Source organism: Aythya marila (genome assembly GCF_965140915.1).
Source record: "Aythya marila genome assembly, chromosome: 1".
In the NCBI taxonomy this organism is placed as follows: domain Eukaryota; kingdom Metazoa; phylum Chordata; class Aves; order Anseriformes; family Anatidae; genus Aythya; species Aythya marila.
The window spans coordinates 194,937,244-194,955,693 of NC_139042.1; the positions used below are offsets into that span (position 1 = coordinate 194,937,244).

Consider the following 18,450-nt stretch of genomic DNA (forward strand, 5'->3'; position numbering starts at 1 on the left):
GCAATTTCCAGCTGACTCCAAGTGCTTTTTTGTGGGATACAGATAGTGAACTTATCATGATACCCTAGAAAGCTCCACAAATATGTAGTTTTACCACAGAGGACACACACTATTAAGTATTATTCTAAATGTAATTCAACATGTAGATTCATTAATTGAGCTTCCGTAATTTTTGCTGCAATATGACAATACTGTCATGTGAGACAATGCAACCTTAGACACAGCTGCACCTCCACAGTCTCCCATGACGTTTGTGGCAGGATATTGGGGAGCCCTGCCTTGCAGAACCACACAAGTTGAACACACAAGAACCACACATATTTTTAGTGGGAGAAGAATGAAAGTATTCCTCAGGTTGGGACTTCAGTAATAGTTCAGTTTGTTCAGTTTATCCACTGAGGCCTCCAGCCCAGCCACAGAGCCTGTGAAGATTTCCACAGAGCCCTAAGGCCACAGCCATTGGGATCCATGCCAAACTGAAAGTGAAAAACTGGAGTTTATAGGTTCTAGGCATTCAGCTGGGCATGTGAAACTGAATTCTTTACAGGAATACCACTGGAGCTGACAAATTTTTGACAAACTATGTGTAGCTTGCCTAGCAATAGAAAGCAAGAAGCAAGGTCAAATTTAGGTGGCCCATCTGGTGAAGGAATGGGAGACAAGGCACCCTTTAATCTTGGGACAGGGTATAGGGGAAAGTGTGATAACTGTTTTAGGGGAAGTGGAAGTTAATCCTTTCATTAGGAACAGGCCAAGAGCCTGGCTAGGTGAATTTCCGTTTTTAATCTTTTACGGTTCTAAGATCCTCTGGGCTCTGCACTAGGCGAGATGACTTGCTCCTAGATGTACCATTCAAACACAGTTCTTTATTTATACACTTCATCTTCTTTTGCTGATATAATTTAAAAGCATGGATGACCTTGTCTATACCCTTGCTTTGCCCCGCGAAATCTCTTCATTCAATCCTTGTCACTCATTCTCCACTCCTGATCTGCCCCACATCAGAATTCTAGTTTGGCACAAGATAATCCCCTGTGCTGAATTAAAGAACATCCCAAGTAATGCTCTGACAAGGGGGATACAAAATTTCTGTCACTATAGAACAAAGGAAGAGAAAAGAGACACAAGAACTGGATGCTGAAGCAAGTACCAGTGAGTCAAAATTATGTCCAGATGTAAAGGCTGGCTCCCAGCTAAGTAATTATAATTTATTAAAATGACAGCTACAGCACTGCCTATCACAAAATGTGAGAAAATAATCCATTACCTAATAACATCCTTATTACTTATCTGCATCAAGGGTAAAAATATGCTTTTAGTATTTTGAAAATTTCTGCAAAGCAAAGGCAAGCCTGTAAATCAACAGTGACAACTCAAACCCCTTGCATAGCTTGTCAAGAGTAAAGATGACCAAGACTGTAGGTCTTGGAGGAAGAATGACATCCTGATTATAACACACCAGGCAGACACCCGGAGGCTGAGCTTTTGTGTGTCCTCTTGAGCTCTGGGCCAACTGCAAGGCAGCAAACCCATGAGCCTGTGGGTCTGATGCTGGTAGGAGCTCAGACTGACTGCATCAGTTTTACCAGTGCTTGCAGCTCAAGTTCCTAGTGACACAAGGTTCACACTTCTGTACTGAGCAAGAGCTGTTGCAATTAGTTGATTATAAAAGTATGTGAGAATGAGGAAAATATTTTCAGTGCATGATTAATTACCTTCTTGAGTAAAAGCAAAGCTGATACTTAGCGCTTCTAAGTCCTCAAGTCTTTTACTTTGACAAGACAGTAGAGGAGGGAATAAAGATATCAAAATAATCATTCTTAAATCAAATGAATGCTTCTTCTCTTTGCCCTGAAGATGTTCCCAGTGAAATGACTTTTCAGGCTATGCTGCGCCTATCAGTATCTTGCACTACAAGATATTCCCTTTTCTGACCTTTTTTTGCCCATTTTGATTCTTTCAGAGTTGCTTTGCAATTTCTATATTGATGTTTATGTTATGTTAATGTCATGTTAACTGTGTTAGGGTATATCTACACATCGCACATGGGGATACGTAAGCTGTCAAGTGCCTCTGAAACCAGAAACACTGGAACTACAGCACAATATTTCACCACATTAATACTCGAATGTTACAAGAAGCAAGTGACTAACAAGGTACTTGACATAGTGCCATGCAGATCCATATTCTGGTATTGATGTAAGCTGTATTTTTGATATTATACATCCTATGCCCAGTTGATACTTACCTGCTGTTAATATGCTTTCTATATCTGACTGTGCATTTTAATCAAAGGATTTTACATTAATTCCAGCTGGAAGGACCTCAGGAAGTCTCAGTAGCTGCTGCTGAACTTACTCATTTATGTTATCTAGTACCAAAGGGCTTGAAACTTGGATGCCATGATCTAGATGGAATCTAATGAGTGTTGTGTAAAGGGAGATAACCATTTCCCCTCAATCTACTGGCTATGCTTTTTTTATTACATCTCAAATTACTTAACCCAAATAAATATTAGGGAAAAAAATTGAACCTCCCTTAACATTGAAAAGGCTGATGATTTTTAGCCTATTTTTATTCCTGCTGACAGATTATGTAATTTTCAGCTTATTTTTTCTCTAATATTTTTGGAACAGAATTCACACAAAAATGGTTATTTTATTCTCTATTCTGTCACTGTCTACAACAAATGTCCTTTTTTAGTTCATTGCTGTTGTTTTAAATTTAGGATTTGGGTAGTTCTTGGGATCACTGAAATTCAGTGCAGTTATTATTTGAATAAATTTGCTTGTCACTTCCACAGCAGACTGCCATTTTCAGTTACTCAGCTAAGGTTCAACAATGACTACCTATGTAGTAGTGGGAAAGAAAAGAATATGTTGGTGGGTAGGAGGAAAGCAGGATCTTGAACTTGGGTCTGTTATATCCTGCAGAGCATTCTGGTCACAGAACTTTTTGTTGTTTGGGCATATTCTCTTCCTCTGCTCTTTCCCTCTCCATCTTCCCCAGCCTCAAATCCTGTGAAATAATTTTCTCAAAAAATTTATAGCTAGCTTAACTGATTAATGTTTGTATCTCAGTGTTTTCTATTATTTATTTTTTCCATCTGATATTTTGCAGAGAACTTCCCATTGGCTATTATATTCAAGAAAGTGAAAACTTAGAGTCCCAAGTGTCTAATTATCCATGGCTTTATTACAATATTAATTCTAACAATCATAGAATTTTGAAATTCAGCTGAGGTAATGTGAAAAGAACTCTAAATATCTGCATGGTCATGAAGTATTGAAAATCTTTCTGAGATAATTTGTGACTGTGAGGTATGGCTTTCCAGTGCTCCCTTCTTTGCTTTTCTCTTATGAATGCAGAGGAGCGAAGTGTGGCCCTGAAAGTAGATTATTTTATTTTATTATTTTATTTTATTTTATTTTATTTTATTTTATTTTATTTTATTTTATTTTATTTTATTTTATTTTATTTTATTTTATTTTATTTTATTTTATTTTATTTTATTTTATTTTATTTTATTCCCTCAATAAACAGTTTTGGGCTAAAGAACAGTTTCTTCAAAACATTTTAAATGCAAGAAAATACTGCATTAGGCTGTAATATGCAAAATGACAAATGTTCTTGCTTGTCTTGATTTTTCAGAACTGGCTAGTACACACAGTTTCAGATTGATTTGGTAGGAGATGTGTATCTTTTCAAAACTTTTTATGCATCCCACTCGCACAGGGCTCCACTCGATTAAGTTATAGGTTTTCCAATGCCATTTAAAACACACAATGGTGCCCCTGTACCTGCAGGTGGCACTAGGTAGGATTGCAGGTCCTCTGTCACATCTTCCTGCCCTCTCCCTGGATGTACCTGGACATCTCAAATGGCACTAACTGCAGATATCAAAGCAAAGTAGAGCCCCAGCAAACATGAAAGTGAGCTATAATCCTCAATATCTGATTCTACCACGGTACTTATCATGCCCTGTACTCAGTGGTAACTTCAATACTATCTGCCATCCAGCCAGTTAAAGAAATCAACCTTCCTGCACCTCTGTCTAACCAGCTTCCTTGCTTTCCAGTTGATTCTGTGGTGCCCTAACTGGACAGGTGTAGTTGTGGGGTTTGCTGTGATCTCAGCTTTTATTTCAATTTCTTGAACTTCACCTTGACAAAAAAAAAAAAAAAAAGTGTAATTCAACTGCATGCGAGTGAATGATTTGTTCACATATCTCTGGTGGTTGCCTCTTAGTATCTCTTTGGTATACAGGAGCAGAGAAAACCTACTTTGTAGGTGAATTCTGTTGTGCATGGGTGAAACAGTGCCTTAGAGGCTGGATAACCTTTGGGTTTGTCCAACACACAGCAGACAAACAGTGCTCCTGGAAACAACCTTGAGAGCCCCTTCAGCTTTAATCAGTGCAGTGATTAATTGGCAGTTGTCAGGTTTTAATTACCTTTTATTTTTATTATTTATTTATTTATTTTACTTGGGGTAAATGTGGAAAAATAAAAGCTGAAAACCATGATTTACTTACTTATTGTGGACCCAGACTCAGGCCTGTTCAGGGAGCTGATGATAACAAAGCCGAAACCTTCATTCTCCTTGCGGTGGATCACGACATCGCTGGTTTGCAAGCTGTGAGAAGTAAAGCCCTCAGGGGGTGTAGCATTGCTGCTAGAGACAGCGTGATTGCTGTTGGCATAAGTTGTGTAGTCACTTCTTGGAGAACTGTGGTGCGTGGACACCGAGCCTGGGCTTCTGCCATTCTCTGGGCACGGTTCTCCTAAAATATAAATCATACCAGTATTACAGACTGGCTTGCTCAGTGGATCTCTGACTTACAGTACATTTGCTAATGCAACATGAATACACTTGACTGTCTATGGCCCAGACTACTGCAAGTATTAAGCTAGGAGCTGTAATAGATGCAGAGAGACAGGAATCTACACGATTATGCAAAGCTTTCAAGGGCAATCAGATAAAGCAAGCATGAACACTTGGTGCTAAGCTGTCTAACAGAAAGGAAACTAAGAAACAGTGACTATCTGGATTGCAAAAATGTTAGCAAGCACTATTCCCTTGTCTCCTGGTTGATCTGTCATCAAGAGGAAAATGTGACCATCTAATCCAATATAAAATTATTTGTGTTTGGATTAAAAGAATTTAAGCAGGCAGCTAACATAGAGTAATTAGCATTAGCTGCATAATGTCTTTCTTACAAATTGATTAGCATGCTCAAAAGACATTTATGGAACAGAGCAGTTATACAAGGAAAAGTAATCACAAACAGTTTTTCCATGGATGCCATCACAGGAGCAGTGCTCATTTAAAGGTTTTGAAGATGCTCTTATGTGACGAGTTGGAAAGGGCAGAAGTAACAATGGGGGCCATCCACACTTTACTGCTGCTTTGTAATAGCAAGAATAGGGAGAAACTTAAATCTTGTGGGAATAAACACTTTTTTAGTACAAGCATTTGGGCAATTGGAAACAGTAAAGTTACACTTCCAGATGGAAAAAAAAAAAAAAAAAGAAAAAAAAAAGAAAAAAAAAAAAAGTATTCCTTGCAGATCTAAGTTTACACAAATCATTATTTATTGACATTTTTAATACAGAACTTTCGGATAAATGTAAGCAATTTTTCTCTTCACAATGACGAGAGTGGCTCTGCTGAACATGTGAAGAGTTTACGCATGCACACATGCATCCTAGGAAGGGAGCTTGCAAATTAGACCTTCAGTGTGTATATGTTAATAAAATAAACAACATCCAAGTCCAGGCTGTTGCTTTCTCAGTCAGGTGTGTCCTTTAGGAGTCCTTGTGCAACTATGAAATAAAGCGATTAGAGAGAATAAAGAGGAAGAAAAACAAACAATTATTATACTCCTGTGTTAGAATTGAAAATCTCCATGAGTTATTGAACCAAATCTGCAACTAAATGCCATAGTCAGTGACAAGAGAGATCTCATTTTCTGGCTGTCATGTTTCAGAAAGCTGGATACTGTTTGTGCCAGTATGGCTGCAACAGAAAGGAAATTATCTTACCCTGCAGAATGACCAAGAGCTGGCTTGACCATAAATGAATGCAACTGAATGCCGTTAAGTATAGTAAAAGAAAGATAAAGGAAAAAAAGCTTAAACAGCTATTCGATTGCCAATTTTGCAGTAGATATTCATCAGAAAAATTACATTTTGCTTCTGCCTGTGGAGAAATGGCATTTTAATTCTCATTGTTCCGAATACCACATTTTTCTAAACAAATTGTTTTCCAGAGCTTGCTAGAGGTGGCTATCGGTCCCAGGCTGGGGTGAGTGTCTGCGGAGCGGTGGTCCCAGGCCAGGGCTGGGTAAAACATAGACACCAGCTGCCAGGAGCATGAGGGCAGCCTCGTTTCCCTCTGCTGCTCACATTCATGCTGAATTGATCTGGCCTGACATGCTAGTACAGCATTTTGCAGTTATGCCCCACATCACTCATTTTAAAATTCTCCCACAAAGCTCGTGTTGTAAGACACAAAATTAAAATCCTGTTCAGCTCCAGAAATGCTTAAACATTAATGAGTTACACGCGATACTCCCCAGTGTGGCACTCTCAGGGACTAAGAATAACTCCAGGTGATTTACCAGCTTGCTCGATTTTGTGTGCCGGGGGACCAGCGTGTCTCATAGACCGTCGTACTTAACATGTAACAAGCAGCAGTGAGGGCTGACATCCCTTCGGTGCTGCCCCTCGCTGTTATTAATTGTGCCTACCGCTGGCAGAGCTGGGCAAGGCCCTAACTCGAAGCGCTCGGCATATTACCTTGGTTATTGGCCATTTTCCTAGCGCTGGGGGAGCTGCGAGGGGGCGTCGCGCCGGGTGGAGGGGGCCCTTTCTGGCTGGAGGGCTCTGGAGTCGGTAATAGAAGAAAGTCAGTCCCGCAGGAGTGGAATGGGGGGGGGGGCTGCAATGGGGAAGGGGGCACTGCAGACACAGGGGGTGGTTTTGGGGTGGCTTTTTGGCAGGGGAGCAAAGGGGAGCAGCTCAGGCAGCGACAGCGGATCTAAGGCATGGGGAGGCTAACGAGAGGACAGGCTGGAAACAGGGATTTGCTCATTTCTGGTGTCTCAGCAAAGTGCACTAACCACACCAATCTTTAAAAGCTTATTAAAATACCTCTTTCCTTGTGTATGCAAAAATTTCAAGGGAACAGCAGCAGCTTCTCCCATTAAAACTTCAATAGATAATGCCATGCATTTTTCCAAGTTTGTGTGTTTTCCAGTAATTGCACCAGGCTAGTCTAAAGGTTTTATTTACTTTAGATCCTTCATATTATTTTAGGTTTATTTTCTGAATGTGTCTGCATGAAAGGAGGAACTGGCCCTGTTCCTAGCAGCCGTTTCTGCTGTACAGAGACTTTTCATCCAGCTGGCCTTGCAGTGTGTGTGTGTGTGGGAATCTCCAAATGACATCAGTGAGACCAGAAATGGGCTTTTAACACATACAAGAGTGAAATGAATCCTTGCCCTAAACAGTTAACAGTCTTTGAGAATTTCTCCAAATGCTTATTCACAGTCAACTTTAACAGTTTTAATGTAAACATTTCAGCTTTAACAGTTTTAACCTAATGTAAACATTTTGTCCCAAAAGAAGACAAGAGGAGACAGCACAGAGCAGGACAGCATGGAACAAACCCAGAACACTCATGGTCACCACACCAGGGCTGCCAATGTGATACCCACGTCTGAAGGAAGCAACACTCGGCTGTAGCACTTTTATCACAAAAACAAGAGACACATATTTACAGATAATCTTCTTCGAATTACAAAACCAAAAACAAACAAACAACAACAACAACAACATTCAATTTGTCAGCACCTGTTTGTGCTGACAGCACTGAGCTCTGTTTTTCCCAGTCTTCTTCACTCACCTGTGGGTAGCACCTTTCTCCTCACAGTAAGATTCACCTGCCCATTTCGGGCAGCGTTATGCATAAGGTCAATCACATATCGGTGGGTTTTGCCGGCCACTGGAATCCCATCTACATACACCAGTTCATCACCAGGATGGAGACGACCGTCTCTGTCTGCTGAGCCCATCGCAATTACTGCTCCTATGAGGATCTAGGGTGGCAAAGGAACAAAACCCTGACATACATACTCTGAACACACAGACAATGTAGCCTCCCATTTTTCCCCATGAATGCTGTAGTGATTTTCCCTTTCTGTTGAAATATAGTTTGTGACTCAGGGCAGGTGACGAGATCTGTGTGCATCTGAAAGCTGTGTTCCTGCTCTGTGGGTGTGATTGAAGATATTCTCTTACCTTTTTTTTTTTACCTGGTGAGGAGGTAAAATCCCAATCTAAGGATTATCTACCTGATATATTCTAATCAAGGCATTTATCTGTAAGGGGCAATGACTTTAGACAGCCTACATTTTGCAGAAAACCTATACAGATTAATTCCATGTAAAGGTCCTCTTGACTTAAAATTAATTATTCATAGATTACTCACTGGTGCACAATGTAAGCACCTGGAGTAATACACCTGAGGTCAATGGACCCCTCTACAATGACCTCTCTACATAAAGTTTGCTTTGTGACTCTTTAGTGGGGAAAAAAAGGTGCTATATCAAATGTTATTACTCATAATGAATAATTGCACAGGTAGTAATTGATTAGCAAAATGGAAAAAAGTACAAAAATGTCAGCTTACACGGCGCAGATGTTGTTTTCCCAAATCGATATTTAAATGTAATTTGTATGGGATATATAAACTAGTAAAAAATCTGTTCAGAATCTTTTAATGACTTTCTTCAATTTCTATGCACATAAATTCACATAATTTATTAGAAAAAGACATATATATTTTCCCTGTGGAATAACTGGTAGAACAGTCAAGATTGATTCAAACAAAACCTGCTTTCTTTGAAAGAATATTAAAGCATTCACGGAGCGCGTTCCAAATTTTCTTTTCTCCCATTCAGTGTTAGAGTGAGCACAGAATGATGGATATGACACGCCGTGTGACAATCCGCTTTAAATAATAAAAGATAAAAGCCATCACATACTGCTTTTCATGAAGAACTGAAAGGCTAGATGTTGTAGCCATGCAGGTGGTCTTGTTTTTTTGTGGTCTCAGCTGCAGAGTTGGAAGCCCCCCAGCAGAGTGTTTAAATGAAACTCCCCACAAGGAGTCTGAAGAATTTTCCCCATTTTCTCTCCTCCTTTTGGCTCACTTTTGCTTAGAAAATGTAGCAAAGAGAGAGAAAGATGCAGCATTTTCCTGCTTCCTGGTGTTTCTGGGTTCCTGTTAAGCAGTACCAGACTGAGTTCCCAGAGATGTTCTTTCAGATTCGCCATTCTGTTCTTCAAACACTGAAAGAATATGCCTCAAAGCTTTGGAAAATTCTTTGTACAAAATCCAGCTACGAAATATGTATTTATGCTCCTTCACTGGAGAGTAAAAGAGCTATCCAAAGCCAAGTTTAGCCAGACCTCCACAAAGTATTTATATTTTTGCATCTCATATGAGTAAGATTTTTTCTAGTTGTCTTGGAAAGAGATGTGTGGTAGCCTTCTTTAGCTTCTGACACTGTAGGGGCTAACTTCCTCTTTTGGGCATTTGCAGTTTCTTTATAATTTATTCTAGGCTGCCAAAGTATTGAACAATTTGTGCATCTTTAAACTTTAAAGAAACACAAAGGCTGCTCGCGGCAAGGTAGATCATCAGTATCTACTGCAAAGTGCAAAAACTCCTTCTAGTTTTGTCAAATTAAATAATTATTGATGGTCTTTCCAATGTCCACAGTGGAATGTGATTGTGATACTCATCTCATTGATGGAATTGACTCTTGAACAAAACTGGCACAATCTAGGAAGACAGTAACAGAGCATAATCTGAAATCAAAGTCTGGATTTTATTAACTCATCTTTGTTAATCTCTGTTTTGATATTTAATTTATTTGTGACTCTTGCTAATTATTTGAATTTGTGTTTTGGTTTCATTATAACACAGTAGCTTCACAGGGACTTAGTAAAATTTAAGAAATAGACGTAAGAGGTGTAATTCATCTCACCTAGTTTTAAATGTCTGCATTGTCTAAATCCAAGCTAATCATCTGAACTCTTTCTTTGATCATTGCTAAAAAATAGGAGCTCCTAATGTATGGTCTGCATTATTTTAACTCTTTGCTCTATGGATTTCTATTATGTCTTAAAAATGTCTGCTTCTTGGCATTGAGCATAAAAGGAATCTAGATAATACTTCCACATTTTGGGACAGCAATTTGAAATACCTTGATAAACACAAGTCACTCCTTTGGAAAAGCAACTTTATGCCTAGAAATATGGAAAAATAGATTACTCCAACATCACTTTCTCCTTGTAAGGTCCAGGTAGCTGATATAACTAGAAGGAAAATATGTTACAGCCCCATATAGTGTCAGTATAATTGATTTGAAAAACTTTGTGTGGATTCTGCTTCTTTGAGAAACTTATTGCCTTACACTGAATAATCTATACTCCTTTTTAGGAACCAAACCACAAAGACAAAAGCCAGCAAAAGCTTCTTTTTGTTCTGTGTTACCTGACTGCACAGCAGGAGAGCTGAAACAAAAATTTCAAAGTGTCTCAGTTCTTTTTTCATAGGAAATGCAGGGATTTGGAGGACAGGCAGAAACTGCCTCTCCTTTTCTGGAGGTGAAAGGAATAGGAGTCTGTGGGTGGGCTGTCCATGGGGGAGCTGGGAAGCAGTGGAGGAGAGAAAACAGAGGTAAAAGCTCTTGTATTTTGAATACAAAATAGTTTTTTTTTTTTTTTTAAATATATATATATTTATTTATTTTTAAAAGTAGAGTATGTCTGTCTTCTTTACTAGGGATGAAAGTGAGCAGAGGATCAAATAGGTGGGCAACAAAGAGGGAGTGAGAGTTGAGAAGGTCAGCACTGCACTATCTAATGCTGAGGCACCTTTTTGCTTTGTAGGCTCCTCAGTCTTATGCTAGATTCTCCTTCATTCCTGGGGGCTTTGAGACATGGTCTGTGGGGAGACTTAAATCCTGTTAGACTGATATGTCTAGGGGAAAAGTACTTTTGTATTCACAAGACCTGAAATAGGGACAGTGACCTTGAGGCTAAGTGCAGGCTGAGAACAATTGTTCAGTAGGACAGTGAAGCATTTTAGGAGGTGGTTCACAGAAGGCAGCATTTCAGTCCTGCTCTTCAAAAACAGCAAGGTGCTTATCTCTCCGTATGGTATCCAGCTATGATTCTTTTTTGGACTTTAGACAGTAAAGCCAGGTCAGTCCTTTGGTGAAAAAAAAACAACACTAGAAAGAGTTGCTTCCTCTGTAAAAGTTCAGTGCATAATGCATATGAATGGGAGGCAAAGGACTAATTTCCAAATTCCCACTTTACTGTGTTTTTGAGCAGAGAAATAGATTCAGGTCTCTTGCATCTCAAGCAAATATTCCTAACCATCAGAGTATTAGATATTCTAAACCAGTTTTCTCTCCCTCCTTTAGGTTGAAATAATTCCATTCTATATAAATAATCATCTTCTAGATGAGGCATTTGAGCTGCACTTTTCCCCTTGAGAATGTTATAAACCTCCAAACTGCAGAGCCAATCAAACCCTCACTCCCAGTTGCTACCTAATTATCCATTTGTAATGAAAAAAGCACTGAAGGAGAGACCAAGAGAGACTCTTTCACAGACTACTGAGCATCCTGGTAGCCATGGGCACTTTCCTGGGAGGTGGGAATTTCCACTAGATGCTACAGTCTAAAACAGGTAGAGATTTCCACATCTTCCATTGGTGTCAGTTATTTGCAGGATAAAATGGACTGTTTCCTCTAACTCTTAATAGATTTCCTTTTTGGTTTCATCAAGTAGACAAGTTTTGGGAATGCATATTGACTGGGTCATCCAAAAAAGACAGGAAAAATGCTTTGTTGGAGAGTGTGAGGATGGCAGCTCAGTGGCCTTGCAGTGGGACAAGATCCATGCCAGAAGCAAGATGCCAGAGGGACTTCAGGCATGCCGCAGGTGTAGATGATGAAAGTGCTTTGATACTGAAGTCCTTCTGTGCAGCTGCACCTTATTTAGCTTTGCAAATCCATTCCAAAATATTTAGTCTAGCATAAGGTCTCTGTGTTTTAATGTGCACTTGTGAAATATCTTTTTTTAGAATACAGTGTGTTTGTTAATTATTACAGGAGGCATCAGCAAGCTATTAATATTTATCGGTACTTTGACAGATGTTGACAATTTTAACATAGAGAAACTTCTTTGTTTCTCAGAACCATGTATTGGTTAATGTTAATGCTTGAATGACAACTGTGTTATTCTGTATGAATCTGAACACAGAATATATACATCTATCAACTACTTATATATTTCCTTGGAAGTAGTTCACTGAAGCAACACAGGACTCAGAACATATAAGTTTTTGGGAATAAAATGTTATCAGTATCAATTTGGCATTACTTCTCCCTAAAAAAAACACAGTAACATCATCAAAGTTATTCTGAAGGAGTATTAATTCTCCCTTCCCTCCCATAATTTTTGTATTTATATACATATATTTCACTATTTTGCCAAAACACATATTTCTTTTAAAAATTGTATTTTTATTATTATTTTATTTTATTTTATTTTATTTTATTTTATTTTATTTTATTTTATTTTATTTTATATTTTTGCCTGTAATGAATCTTTGATGGTTTTACAGTCTGATATTTTAGCACTAGGATGTCTCCTTCCTGGTAGGTATACAGCTACCATTGTTATGTTGGATGCACCACATGATGTTGTCATCTAACCTTGGAACATGCCTTACTGCTCCCTGGTGGAGCCTCCTACATTTCTTGAAATAAACTGCATCATCAATAGTATCTTTGAAATGTATGCATATACATAGACTGCCTACACTGTACATCGTTATGCATAGCCTTATGTAATTTGATTTTTAAAATCTACTGCTTAAAGTTAAAACAGTATTGGAAAGTCAGGATGAAAAGATGCTGGGCCACACCGCTGTAAAGGGTTGAGTGATACACCATATCAAACTTAATTCCTGGTGATTCTAGCTTCATTGACTGTGCATCTTTCAGATGTCAACAGCCTGAGAACCCTGTCTTTCTATGGATGAACAAAAAAGCCATTTTACTTATAACTTTAACATGGTGTTCATTTGGGTTCAGCTATATAGTAATATTTTTCTGACCTTTACACAGATTTTAGAGTTCTAACAAGTCATGAAAAAATTACTCACAGGCTGTCCAGGCTCATCTCCTCCAAGGATCCTGAAGCCAAAACCAGACTCCATTCTCCGAAGGTGAACATCCAACTCCTTGTAATCGGGACCTGGTGTAAAGGGAAATCCCACTGAGCCAAGCATTTTGGTTTTGCCTTGAGAATTTGCACGATCTTCCCCTCTCCACCCTCCTGTCCCCCCCCCTCCTTGTGTTCATTGCACGTGACTAATGGCAGCCTGGTTAGAGCTGGTGGAAACAAATGGGACACAATGCGTTTTACACAGACAAGGAGGAGACACTTGAAAATGCAGGTGTCTTGGAGGATGATTATGTTCAGTAAAATAAACTAAACCCAATCTACAACACATTCACAGGCGAACAGTACTGGAAAAGTCTTTCCAAAATAGAGGTTATAGAGGTGCCTTCTTCCTAAGACTGACTGCATAATATTTTTCTGTTCAGCCACCTCTGGCATTTAATCTGTGTTTTCCTTGCAGTTTGTTAAAACCTAAAGAAAATAAACTGAAATGGGAGATAAAGATACATAGAAAAAGTATCAGTCCAACTTACAAAAGATGAATAATCATTACAGGCCATTTTAGTTCCACGCACATATAAAACAGTATGTCTTTTTTATGTAATGTAGCTTTTAAGTATTCCACTTTCAGGTAATACCCTCAATAAAGAGTTTTCACAAAAGGTATCATTATAAGCCTCTGAGTCTTAAGGTTTAAACTGAAAGCTAACATCATTAACTTGAACTCCTTAATGCTACTCAATTAAGGTCTCAGCAGCTTTATGAATCATTAAAATTGTGCTTCCATATGACTGCATAATGTGCCTATAAACATATATTCTGTCCTGGAACATCTGAGTTCAGGAAAGTAGCATTTTTTAAACCTTTGTTTCTTATAAAAGAATCTTTAGCTTCATTTGAAAGAGCTCCTTGTTTTGGGTTTTGATGCACTCAAAGAGCAAAAGAGAAATTTAAAGTAAAATTTTGAATAGTATAAAGTGGAATAGTAAGCAGTTAAAGTAGTGGGAAATTGTTTTGAGTATTGCTTTGTTTGAAATACTTTGGGCTCATCAGCTAAAGTAGGACAGTTATGAACAAGAGTGGTCTTTTGTACAAATTGCAATCCAGTCTGTAAGTTGTCACACATTTAGGTGCACATTTAGACATTGTTGCCAACCCCAAAAGACAAAAAGGAACGGGAGGTGTATTTCTGTTAACTGTTTCTAAAGTCTCCAGTCATGTCTTGTTTCCTCAGGAGGAGAGAGACTACAGATGGTTGAAATACCATGCTTTGGCCACTCTCATTTATAAATCCCCCCACAGCATCAGTGAACACCTCACAAACTGCTGAGTTGGGCAGAACCCAGATCCAGTCTGGAATTAGAACTGTTTTAGTCTTGTCAGGTCATGCAAAAGCAGAGATGCAGAACTACATGCAGTGGCTCTATACTATGATCATGCCATAAAAATCCTCTCTAGACAGCAGCATGGTGCATTGTTGCGGCAAGGTATATTGGTATGAGTGAGACAATCTGTCCCAAATGTTTTGGTTGGTAAAATGAATGCATTACCTTTCCCTACAAACTTGCTTTTCACATACTTAGAAGAGAATACCAAAAAGATTCTAACAGCTTATTATTCTGATTTTTTTTTTTTCCAATTCATTTGATGTGTCTAAACAGTGAATAAAAGAACACGTGAAGTTTGTACAAGTACAGTATGTTAAACTAATGCAAATTTTGTTTAAAAGTCATGAGAGGCAAAGGAATTTTAGGATTAAAGTAATAGTCTGCCCTTACTTGATTTGCTGTGCTGAAGTGTTACAAGGCTGCGGCTTAGTACTAGGGAGAGGATCTTGCAGATAGACACAGTAGGAACAACTTTTATGGCTAAATCTAACAGTCAAAGACACTGTTTCCAGCGGTTTAACACAAATCAAGCAGTACTTTTTTTTTTTTTTTTTTTCCCCCACACCTGAATGGATATGCAGTTGGGAATATATTAAGAAACATTAAGAAAGTATAAGAATGTCTGATTGTGAAGAATACACACTTTGCCATGCTGAAATGAAGAATCCATTCAAACACATACATTTACAAAGCTGATCCAAACCAATGCTAGCACCAGATTCCAAAATAAGAGGTATAAAGTTTTTAAAATGATGCTGTTTTTCTACCTGTTTAGAATGGACTAAGTGCTAGGCTGACCCTAAAGAGGCATGTGGGCATACATTTCTTTTCTATGAGCTCTAACGCAGTTTGTGACTGACTATGGCCATCACCCTTTCTCAGAAGAGCCGTTGCTCCCAAAAAGGTGGAAAGTCTATAGAACACCTTCTCTGCCAACAGTTCCCAGTCCACTGATAGCTGCCTTTAAAAATGATGTTTTCTGTACCACCACGCAATTGAAACATGGGACTAGGAAGGATCCCTGGGCCATCTAGTCCAGCTAGATTCCCTGTTATGCAGACTTCTGAAGCAAACAACACACAGACCTTACCAGGGAGGACATAAGCAAAGAAGACACTGCACACCTATGCCAGCTTATGGGTTTTGTTGCTAGGTCACCTGCCTCATCCAGCATTTTTACTGATGGATTTTACTAGCTTTTTCACATAATATTATTATCTCCATAAACTGACTAATGTACTCAAGAACATTTCCTCCACTGCTACTGCTGGTTGTTTGAACTCTCATGCTTGGTGTGATGACATGACTCTCTTGGCTGCACTGACCAGCTCTCCACTGGTCTGGAGACAGCTACACAATAGATACCTGAGGTTATGTGTCTGAGTGGGGACCTGATTCCCACCCTTCGTTTTTGTGCTTAGGTCATTAATGAAACACAGAAGACTTATTCCAAGGCTCACCACTAATATTATCCCTTTAATCTAGAAAATATTCTTCTAGTATAATTAATAGAACAATGGCTTTCTAGCCATTCCTTTTTATATTCTACATCTTAAGTACTGTCTTCTCCAGGCTAATGTGGAGTACATCAATTATAACTGACATCTAGTAAAATAAACTTTTGTTGAATTCTAAATTTATTAAACACGCATCACTTGTTTGGGCAAAAAATCATTTACCAGCTTATTCTGACACAACCAGCCTTTTGCCAAATCCTTTTCATTAAGTCTCAATTTATCTCCATACTGGTAGCTAGGTATTGTTTAATTGAAAATATACTCTAACGACTTGATGATGAGATCCCCTTTTTCATTTTTTCTAAGCTAGGTAAGTCATTTGCTACTACACATTCTTATTACAGGAGCCCATGCTTGTTAGATTTACTAAAAATCCCTACTATAATGTGCCAGCAGTTTCAATATTCCTAAGTGTACATTGACCAAGTACTATTACCCAGGTAAGTGATTGCATTTCCTCTGATATTTCTTCAGTGCTTACTTTTCTATGATTCTGGTTCTTTTTCTCGTCGCAAAGGATTGTTAGATAAACTAAATTTTATCTGTTCTTGCTGGAGCAGATTTTCAATTGATCATACTCACAAAGAAAATTACCTATACTTACAGTAAAATGACACTCCTGTGCCTTGTAATATACAGCAAACTGTTGGTTAATATGAATTCATTATGGAAAATAGGCCTTTTTTTTTTTCCCCTTGGTAAGCTAGATTGGAACCTTGTGGATCATACCAAGTAAGAAGCAATGAGCAGGTCTGCAGGGACAGGAGTCAAACCAAGGCTGAATTAGTATAGTCTTTTACACAGCTAGCCAATTCTAGCCAATGTAATTCACCTGAATGTCCCATCTCCTATCAGTTTCACTGAAAACAGAGTTTCAACTTAAAGTCAGTATTTCTGATTTCATAATACAGGTATCTTGTGCAAGAATGACAATGCTCCCTGTCATCCCTTACTTTTCTGCATGTCAATATTGGAAAAAGAACTTTTTGTTTCCTTGTTAGTAACTTCATTGCTTTTTTTATAGTTATAGCATTTTGTTTACTTTGTGTGTGTGTGTGTGTGTGTGTGTGTGTGTGTGTGTGTGTGTGTGTGTGTGTAAAAGAAAATTTTCTTAGAGTCATTTAGTCTATAAAAGACAAAACCAAATCACTTTGCTAGGTTATAAAAGCAGCTGGCTCCCCATGAATTCAAGAGTGACATTGGGCAAGCTGTGATATGATCATTGCTGCACAGTCAGGATGTTAAAAAGCATTGGGAAATTCTGCTTTTTGGTTCCTGGAAGACAGGGAATTTGCTTAAAATGTAAAGGCACTAGAATAGATTGCTTCTGAACAATAGTGAGTTCTCAAAGGTGCAGATGTGATTATCAACACTCAGCTACATTTCTATACTATATTCATCTGAATTCCAAGGTGAGTTACATACAATTGTTTCTTAAAGGTATGTAGAGAAAATATATTCTTGAAGATGATTAATTCATTTTCTGTATGAGTCAAGTCACACAAGTTCCAAGTGATTTTTATAGTTATAAAACTGGTATTTGGAGTGATGCTTTTAGTGTTGAGAATGACTTTTTATTTATTTATTTATTTTTATTTTTTATTAAATCTCATCCATATTGCAATTAAAAGAAACATGAAGAGCTTTACTGTAATAATTTTACAGTCTTTCTGGGTGTACTCAACTTTCATTTTAAATGTCATATATTTCATCTTCGTATTTATAAAGAGAAAAAGCTAGTAAATAAAGACTCCACTATAAAAATCTTTCAAGTAAAAAATAAAAAATTGTTCTAACCTACTCAACCTATAAACTCTGAAGGATTTAAAAAAACAGCACAAAATCATATTTAATTTAGGAGCCTTATTCAAGCTGTGTAAGACTAGAAAAGATTTTAATGGGATTGTCAAAGCAACCTTTGTATGGGATGCCTTGTTTTAACTGTTCACTTAAGATCAGATCAGGAAATGACATATTACTATTTTTTAAACAGATTCATTGCCACTTTACAGGACAGATGTTGATTCACATACCACTAAAAGCTTTTATTTTTGAAAGCATTTGCTTTTAGTTTTTATTTCAGAACAAGATATATGTATGGGAGCAAGGAATGGCTGGGTCTGCATAATGCATCAGTTCTGTTCTTTTGCAAATGAAGATGGATTTTTTTTTCACGAACGATGGAGAAATATTCTTATGTTATAAAGTGTACACTGACATACGAAAGCAGATGTAAAACATTTTAAAACATACACAAAGACTGGTGGAAGA

General features: G+C 38.0%; 1 protein-coding gene across 4 annotated transcripts in view; it reads right to left on the reverse strand.

Moving 5' to 3' along the window:
- Positions 1-18,450, reverse strand: part of MAGI2 (membrane associated guanylate kinase, WW and PDZ domain containing 2) — a 771,385-nt gene that overhangs the window by 59,180 nt on the left and 693,755 nt on the right. For all 4 annotated transcript variants that reach the window (XM_082759166.1, XM_082759165.1, XM_082759164.1 and 1 more), the window contains 3 exons: positions 13,255-13,346; positions 7,909-8,101; positions 4,535-4,783 (listed from right to left, as the gene is read on the reverse strand). In XM_082759166.1, the coding sequence (XP_082615292.1) occupies positions 4,535-4,783; positions 7,909-8,101; positions 13,255-13,346 (534 nt within the window). The remainder of the gene's footprint in view (positions 1-4,534; positions 4,784-7,908; positions 8,102-13,254; positions 13,347-18,450) is intronic.